Source organism: Saccostrea echinata, unplaced genomic scaffold, assembly GCF_033153115.1.
Source record: "Saccostrea echinata isolate AGI-Se365-2 ecotype Australia unplaced genomic scaffold, CSIRO_AGI_Sech_v1 ptg000016l, whole genome shotgun sequence".
Lineage (NCBI taxonomy): Eukaryota > Metazoa > Mollusca > Bivalvia > Ostreida > Ostreidae > Saccostrea > Saccostrea echinata.
Window position 1 is genome coordinate 18333693 of NW_026889765.1, and position 9712 is coordinate 18343404.

A 9712-nucleotide genomic window follows, 5' to 3' on the forward strand; every position below is an offset into this window, starting at 1 on the left:
AACTTATTAGACTTTGTGTGAATATGAAGTGTTTAATAAAGGTTTTATCCATTTATCATACATTTTTTGAAACTAATGTCTTTGTTCGTTGAATGCAGGTTATATCCACCATCAATCGTGCACAGATAATTAACGATGCCTGGAGCTTTGCAAGGTAAGAATAGCTTTGTTGAATGGAAGGATGTATATTACTTTGCATGGCTGTCTGTCTACATGGTCTATAGCTGTTGCAAAATGTGTGAGCCATAATACCTCCCCTCCCCCAACTGTTCATTGCAATGAATGGGAACTTTAATTAGTAGCTTATTGCCCATGAACTAGGAGTGAAACGGTTCACCGCGGTATCGATTCACCACAGTATTTTTTCTCGGTTTGATACAAGGTGCAAAATCTCTAGTTTTCGGTTCGGTTCATTTTTCGGTCGGGATCGTTATTCAGTCGGGTTTGGCATAAGGTAAAACACGTTACTCAGTATAAATAAGTACAGAAAACGTAAATTTTTGATGACTGAATAGCTTGTAAAATAATTTTTGACAGTCAAATAATTTTAATCAATTTCTTCTAGTCAATTTGCAAATAAAATTTGTAAAATATGTGACTAAATTAAGAAAAAGAAAGCATAAAACAACGTTGAATTTGTTTCCTTCTATCAAAATGTATCGTATCGAAAATAACCGAACCGAGACAAAATTATACAATACGTATCGAACCGTGAAGGAGGTGTATCGTTTCACCCCTACCATGAACTTAAGGTGTATCTAGATCTTGACGCAAGGTCAAATCTCAAAGGTCAAGGTCATTGAGCATTGAATAATGATATGACACCAGGGCTATTTCTCCCATATCTGTGATTTAAATACAGATAAGTTTAAACTTTACATTGTTTTCCATGGCCCAAAGTTTGCTAGGATATTGATAAAATATATCCAAGGTCAAGGTCACTATGTGGTTTGATAGAACGTCCTTAATTTTCTTTTTTGAGTGAACTCATTTGCACTGAACATTTACTCCTGGCCATGCCATAATCACATGTAGAATGCTTTAATTGATGAAAAAATATGTAATGTTCATTTCACGTGTAATTGATTTGTAAAGACAGAACTAAAGTCCAAATTTTTTAAATGTTTTCATTGAATACTAGTTAACATTTAGATATTTGAAGTAAAACAGTAACATTTTGTAATTATTTTTCTTCCAGATCTAACCAGTTAGATATGAGTGTGGCTCTAGAGACGGTAGACTACCTGTCAAAGGAGAGGGACTACATTCCACGCAAGGCGGGCGAGGGCCAGCTAGCCTACATAGATACCATGCTGTCACTGACCAAGTACTACGGAGATTTCTCGGTAAGCTTTAAGTCTTTGACACCTTTTGGTCCCGCCCCTCGGCATCAAGCAAGCCATGGCCAGCTAGCCTACATAGACTTCATGCTACAGTGGCTGTAACGTTATTGTTGACAAACCAGTTGTGTGTGATCGTTTGTGTAACGTAAGAATTGGGTTCAATCATTTGCAATTTTAATCATACGTGATCGTGCAGCAAGAAACATACAAATTTTGTCTTGTCAGTTTTTATCAGAATGTAAATTGTTAAACAAATCTTTTGCTTTTCTTTTTTTTTTTCCCATTTTTTAAGAAAATTAAAAAAATCAATCTTTTAATTATTTTTTTGATTAATTAAAAAAAACAGTCTTTTAATATTTTTTTTAAAGTTTCTATCCAAGCATAAGCTGGATAGAAACGTTCATTAATTAAAGAAAAATAATTAAATAATTAAACAAATAAATAAAACAGCAATTTTGGATCATATGACAGACTTTATGACTTGCCTCATAAATATTATAATTGTTTATGGCACTAGATATTTTTACCCACCTTTTTTATCTTTCAAGACGTTAAATTATTAAATTATTACAAGAGTGTTTAAGATGTTAGAATGATGTTAATTATGTTCACTGCTAATCCTGGTCTATGTATTTTTATATCATTACATCATAAAGGTAAAATGTTTACAATAAATTTGTGAAAGAAAATTCCTTATTCTTTTATAAAAAATAAGTCAGTGAATATACATGACAAGATAGCCCATTATCCTGGATAGTTACCTTTTCTTTTTATTAAATTCTCCCAATGAAACAAGTGTTTAAGAAATAGCTGATTTTACAGAAAAACAAATATAAAGAAGGATACAGTCAAACCTCATTGATGTATCTTACGGAGATAAAGAATGCATGTATATTTTCTGTGCATGCATACATTTATTAGACAGATAATTCTGTTATAAAAACTGTTTAAAGAGGAAATTCAATGAAGGAGATGGGAGACATATGTGTATTTTTGTTACATTCATTTACTAGGAGCAGAGTATTCTACATGTAATACAGACTTACAAAAATGTTGCATTGTCTTGGATAAGTATAATATAAATTTACTGTATATTATTTTGTCTAACAACTTCAAATTAATTTAACAGATGATGTTATATACTAAACAAAATTATTGTTTTATTGACATGTAGAAAAAGATGCAGCATTTAGTAAGAGACATTTACAATGAGATTGGACTTAACAATACAGGGGCCACACACTTAGAATCGTAAGTTCTAAAGATTAGTTATGTAAGTTCTTGGTTAGTTAGTGGAAAGATTAACAGGTAATATATAATTTGTAGTGAGCTTTTGCAAGAAAAAAAACATTTTCTAATGCAGTACATGTGTTTATTTTTCTGATACGTGTACCAAAAAAAAAAAAACCCAATGATTTGAATGTGAAGTTTTCATTTTTTTTATAAACTTAAGATCTGACTGCAAAGAAAACTGAAGATAAGAAGAAATATTTCTCAAAAATGAGAGAAAAGCTAGCTCAATGTATCATTAACCTGACACATGTTGGATGATTTATGTCTGTTATACAGGTATATGAGGTCCAGTGTGGCACTCACAGCCTGTTCTTACGACATTCCTGAGTGTTTGACTGCTGCCATACAACAGTACAAGCATTGGATGGACAATCCAAATAATAATCAGTAAATTTTATTGATTTTTATTGATTTATAAACCTTTTAAATCATTTTAATTTTTCAAAATACTTTTAAAAAAATGCATATAGCTGTCCTGCTTTATAATGATTATTCGTTGAAACTGTCAAAAATGAAATTAATTGTATTAATTAAAATTTGATAATGGTTTAGGAATGAAACAAAGGGATTTTGGTGTGTCGCTGGGTCTTTTTTATCAGTAAGAGGCATGATGGAAACAACTTATTTTTGAAAAGATTTATTTAAACTGGCCTTGGAATGAAAATCCCACACTTAACTTACAGCAAAAGATTATTCTAAAAAAAAAAAAAGTCAAGTATTACACGCCTGTCATTTTAACGTGGAAATTTAAAATAAGTATTTGATTTTGAGTTATCAAAGATGGTGAGTTTTATTTTACATGTATGTGTATGCGTCTTTTTTTTTGGTATCATTTTTCTGTATTTCTTCATTCTACAGAATTGATCCTGGTCTAAAATACACAGTATACTGTACAGCCATTAAACAGGGCGGACAGATGGAGTGGGACTTTGCTTACAGTCAGTACAAAACCTCCAAAGTAGCCTCCGAGAGAGGCAAGATCCTAGCTGCCCTGTCTTGTACCAAGGTTCCATGGCTTCTTCAAAGGTATGTACCATAAAATGTGGCTAGGCCATCTTTAAAATAATGTTTGTTTGTCCTCTCCCGACTCGAGTTAAAAAAAAATTGGGTCGGTAAGTCGATGACAAAATTTTTCTCTCAAAAAATCTCAACATTCTTGTTGACAGGATAAGAAATTTCAGGGAAAAAAGTAAAAAAATTAAATTGTTTCCTAGTGGTTAAAAAAGTTTTGAGTCAGGCCATTTTTTTAGCCAGTCGGTTGAGAGAGGGCAAACAATTTTTTTTTTTAAAGATGACCTTATCTCAAAGATTTAGGTTTATGAGAAGTCTGACAGTTTTATTTAGTGAAACTGATTTCTTAAAACGGTAAGAAATCACAGACTGATTTTGATATTTTCTTTTTTTTTTTAGGTCACCTGAGTTTACTCAGGTGACCTATTGCTATCTGTTTTCGTCCGTCGGCGTGCGTCGTCCGTCGTCCGTCGTGCGTTAACATTTGAACATTTTCAGCTTCTTCTCTGGAACCACTGAACCAATTTCAACCAAATTTGGCACATAGCATCTATATGTGAAGGGGAGTATAAATTGTGAAATTCATGACCCCTACCCCCCTGGGGCCTGAGGGGTGGGGCTAAAACCATCAGAATTAATGCAATCTTTAAAAATCTTCTTCTTTACTCCTGGGCATCAAGCAGGCAGACTGTTGGCATGAATGTAATAAGCATTGAGCCCTCTACCTAAATTGTGAAATTTATGGCCCCAGGGTCAGGGGTTCTGGTGCTAGGGTGGGGCTCTGTTGAATATGTAGTGAAAAGCATTATTCTTAAAAAATCTTCTCCTCTGCTCTTGGGTATTTAGGAAACAAACAATATGCATAGTTATGATGAGGAAAGGTGTCTCTTCTAAAATTGTGAATTTCATGGCCCCTGGGTCAGGGGTTCTGGTGTTAGGGCGGGTATCTAATGATTATATAGTGAAAATGCATTTATTATTCAAAAATCTTCTCCTCTGCTCCTGGGTACTAAGCCGATGAACTAAGTACATAGTTATGATGAGAAAGAGTGCCTCTTCCAAAATTGTGAATTTCATGGCCCAAGGGTCAGGGGTTCTGGTGTTAGGGTGGGGCTCTGTTGAATATATAGTGATAATGCATTATTTCTTTAAAAAGCTTCTTCTGTGCTCTTGGATATGATGAAAACAAAATAAATACATAGTTATGATGATGAAAGGTGCCTCTTCCAAAATTGTGAATTTCATGGCCCCAGGGTCAGGGGTTCTGGTGTTAGGGCAGCATTCTGTTGAATATACATGTATAGTGAAAATGCATTATTTCTGTTAAAAATCTTCTCTGATCCAGGGCAAACAAACTGAAGGCATAGTTATGATGAATAAGGGTGCCTATTCCTATGTTGTGAATTTCATGGCCCCCTGGTCAGGGGTTCTGGTTTTAGGGCAGGGCTCTAATGATTACATAGTAAAAATGCAATAATTCTTTGACAATCTTCTCCTTTTCTCCTGGGTAATAAAGCCGATGAACTAAGAGTATAGTTATGATATGAAAGGGTGCCTGTTCCAATATTGTGAAATTCATGGCCCCTAGGTCAGGGGTTCTGGGGTTAGGGTGGGGCTCTGTTGAATATATAGTGATAATGCATTATTTCTTTAAAAATCTTTTTCTTTGATCCTGGGTATTTAACAAACAAACTGATGCATAGTTATGATGAGTAAAGGTGCCTCTTCCAAAATTATGAATTTCATGGCCCCTGGGTCAGGGGTTCTGGTGTTAGGGTGGGGCTCTAATGATTACATAGTAAAAATGCAATAATTCTTTGAAAATCTTCTTCTTTTCTCCTGGGTATTAAGCTGATGAACTAAGAGTATTGTTATGATATGTAAGGATGCCTCTTCCAAAATTGTGAATTTTATGGCCCCTGCATCATGGTTTTGGTGTTAGGGCAGGGCTCTAATGATTACATAGTGAAAATGCATTAATTCTTTGATAATCCTCTGCTCTCTTTCTGGGTATTAAGTAAGCTTACTCAATGTAAAATTATGATGAGCAAGTGTGCCTCTTTCGAAATTGTGAATTTCATGGCCTCTGGTTTAAAACATGAATCCATTGTGGCGAAGTTGTTGCATGATACTCAGGTGACCTATAAGGCCTGTGGGCCTCTTGTTTAATGAACCAGAGTTGAAATTGCCAAATGTCAACTGTAATTATTATGCAGTTCATTTTTGATATTTGGTTAAGATATGGAGAAGGCAATATCAAGATTTTCGAGCATATTTGTCTTGCTGTTCATCTCTTCTGTTCAAGTCTTCTTTTTATCTAAGGTTTTTGGAATATGCAGTAACTGATGGGGAAGTCAGAAAACAGGACGGTACAAGTGTCATCTCTTCTGTAGGGGCTACAATGATCGGTCGACCCATAGCATGGAATTTTATCAGGTCACGCTGGAACTACATCATGAATGAGTAAGTCATGTTTGAACAGTACTGCACTATTGATACAATCTGATAATTTTTGGTAAGATTTACTGTACATGTACATGTATATACATTGACATATACATGAATTAAGACTTGAAGAGTTTTTTTTAAGTGTGTAGACAGTGAAACTTGTTTTAATCCACTGGATCCAAAGAAATTGGCCAGATTAGACAATTTTTAAAATAATTTAATTTATTAAAATAGACTTAAAGTTTACATATTATTAGGCAAGATTTTGGAATAAACAGCATTCAGATTAGACGAGTTTCACTGCATATGTACGTGCATGTAGGACTCAGCCAAACAAATTTGGTGACAGATCAATTGTTCCTAAAATATATTTGCATATATATATATATATATATATATATATATATATATATATATATATATATATATATATTGTCAGAGAAAAATACTTGGCATACAAGTGTATTTTTCAATCTAATTTAATTACATAGTGGTTTGTTTCTGAAAACTGCAAAAACAAACAGTCGTGTGATTCATTGGATTTCAGGGGAGGGGGGTTATTAAGTTGCAAAATCTTTGCTTACAATTCTACAATATGTTTTCTAGGTATAGTGAAGGACAATGGAATGCAGGAGGATTTATTAAGAGTATATCTGGAGCATTTAACACAGAATATCAGCTACAGCAGGTATAGATCAATAATAACTGATGGTAAAATGTAGATGAAGGGGAAAAATTATGTTAATTTTCACTTAGATGATGCTTATTTTTTATGCTTTTGACTTGCTGGTATTTTAATCTCTTCTGTGATGTTAAATTCCTCTCACACTGATGCATTGAGAATATTGGAGACCTATGCAAAATTCATGTTCCTTTTTACCTCTTGGAAATAAACTGCCACATGTGCTGTCAAATGAAAAGCAAGAAAGATATTGTTGGGTTTTATAACCATTATGAAATGTGTTTGATTTTAAAAAAAAAAGAATTACTAGATTTGATGGTCAATTTAAAACAACATTAAAATTCCTGTCTCTTTTTTTCACTCTAGCTGATAGATTTTGGTAAGGCACATCCTGATCTTGGTCGTTCTGCCAGGGCCTATGACCAGGCTGTAGAAGCTGTTCAATCAAACGTTCAGTGGATGAAGAAAAATTTGAACATTGTCATTAAATGGCTTGAGAAAAAATAGAACCCACTGTGCTGAATAAGTTACTGATTTGAAGACTTTTATTACATTTATATTACCATTATTTTGTGTGAGTTCAATAATCAGATATTTTAAAGGACAGATTACCCAGGTACAAGTTAGTGAAGTTGTCATACACAGTAAAACACAGATATAGCGAACATGCTTATGATGAAGTTATGCTTACAGTGAAGTGATTTTCATTCCCCGTGGTTCTAGAACACATCTTAACTTGACAAACATAACCAGTTATATTTATAACGAATCAGAATTGTTAGTCCCTGGCACTTTGCCATAAGCGCGTGTTTTACTGTAGAATTTATTTTGTCCATTGAGGCAGACTTTCACGTGTGATTGCAGAAGTGCTATTCATGTCTATGCTTGCTTGAAGTAAGAATGATGCTACATGTACCCCATTTATTAATTGTTTGCGTGAAATGTAATACCTATTTCTAACCATATATTTACTGACTTAGAAATGGTATGAATTGTATAATAAACTTAAAATATTGGTTGTTTTAATTCATATTGATCTCTAAAACTTGCAGATACATGTAGTACCTGGAACTTCCTGCTCCCAGTTTCCTGACAGAACTTAATTTTTTCGTTTAAAACACTATGTGAATTAGAAAATTAAAAAAAAAAAACCTTGGAAGTTGACACATAAATATGGTTAAGATTAGGGTTTTTTTTTTTTTTACTCTTCTAAACTTCAAACTGAATTATCATATCAATGTGCATTGAGATATCATACATCGCTTATAAAGAGGGTTTAAAGAAATTGGTAATCCTGTAGACTCTACGGAGAGGACTTTCTCACGATGACGTCATATTTAAGACAGCCATGACGGACGATCAAGTGTGTATTGTCCAGATGGAGAGCCTTATTCTGATAACTGTATCGTTCAATGCAAAATATATTATGGTGGATGTAGCATGATGGTATTGAAAGACTTACATGTAGCTTATTACAGATCACTTTTGGTGATCGTTAAGGATCGAAACCTCACTCATGACGAAATCTTCTTGAACAACGTCATTCCTTTCTTTAGAAATTGGGTTTAAATCAAATACAGTCACTTGTTTAGGCGTGTAATTCTTGGTTATCTGCTATAGCAGAACCTCGACTAGCAATTTCTCTTGACTATTCGTGCATTGGACTGTTGAAACAATTGTCGAAGGTCTTAAAACTTAACAATGACACCGCCGGGTGACCATATGTCTTTCATTTAATTAATGATAAATTGGCATAAAGCATGGTCGTAGGAACCGGGGGGCACGGGAGGGGCGTGCCCCTCCCCTCCCCAATAATTTTACTGATATATAGATTACTATAGAAAACATAGCTACTATATGCTTGTGCCCCCTCAAAAAAACGTCGACCTTTTTTTTTAAATTTTTTTTTTGCTTGGCAACGAAATTTGGTAGTATAAAACTGAAAATGTATGGCTGCTCCCCCCCCCCCCCTCCCCCCAACTGAAATTACCTCCTACGGGCCTGTATAGCTAAAATTGTTGCTTTATTACAACGCACTTTGAAAAAAAATTTCAAATTTTCAAAGTGCGTTAATATCGACCATATTGACGCACTCTGAAAAAATGTGCACGGCTTGGTTATTACTCTTATAAATTTTAGGTATGATAAATGATTATTTGAACCTGGTTGGAAAAACTTTATTTGAACCTGGTTGGAAAATTTTTCTGTAATGACGTCACTTCAGGATCTGAGATATAGACGTTTCAAAGATTTTTAGGGGTTGTCTTGTTCCCAAAGGTTCTCGTTAATGTTATAAAAGGGAAATGAGTCTTTTAGAAATAATGAAGGGATGATTTTTAATATCACAAATTCGTTTCTCTTTTTTATTTCATCCATTCTGTAATAAATTCAGTAGATAAGTGACTTAAGGCATCGCATTTTTCTTAGAGAAATGGGAGCACTTATGATTTTCCATTGAAAATAATATTCCTGCATAATGTGATGTTTTTTTTAATGGTTATTTGATAAGTATATAGAAGTATGAAAAAAAAATTGTTTGTTCCAGCACAATATGATGGACTTTTTTTTAGTTATTTGATAAGTATTAAGAGGTATGAAAAAATGTGCATCTTATACAAGATTTTTTTTTGGGTTGATTTGTATTGAATTTGATTTTGTAAAGCTTCTTTGGCCAAAGTTTAGTCAGTTGGCTATTGTTGCTTAGATCAGCAATAAGGCCCCTAAACCCCTCTTCTTTAATTAAATAGAATGTGGATTTTTTTTTTCAGGAAAGTTTCCAATTTTTTCATCTATTTTACGTTAACTCAAATTTATTGAAAGTATATCAATGCCATACCAGTTATGTAAATACATAAGTTGGCTGAGGGACCTTCTACCTGTCTTCTCGTTCTCGATGAGGGTAGATAAATTCATTATTTTTTCTAAAGAAATATAA

The 9712-nt window shown here is 33.6% G+C and overlaps 1 protein-coding gene across 1 annotated transcript in view; it reads left to right on the top strand.

Annotated features, from left to right (window-relative positions):
- The window catches only part of LOC133188533 (uncharacterized), an 80845-nt gene extending 73053 nt beyond the window's left edge, over positions 1-7792 (top strand). The window contains exons 70-77 of the mRNA XM_061324004.1: positions 99-154; positions 1199-1346; positions 2518-2594; positions 2913-3023; positions 3495-3662; positions 5970-6110; positions 6702-6783; positions 7144-7792. Of these exons, the coding sequence (XP_061179988.1) occupies positions 99-154; positions 1199-1346; positions 2518-2594; positions 2913-3023; positions 3495-3662; positions 5970-6110; positions 6702-6783; positions 7144-7284 (924 nt within the window). The 3' untranslated portion in view covers positions 7285-7792. The remainder of the gene's footprint in view (positions 1-98; positions 155-1198; positions 1347-2517; positions 2595-2912; positions 3024-3494; positions 3663-5969; positions 6111-6701; positions 6784-7143) is intronic.
- Positions 7793-9712: the final 1920 nt, after the last annotated feature.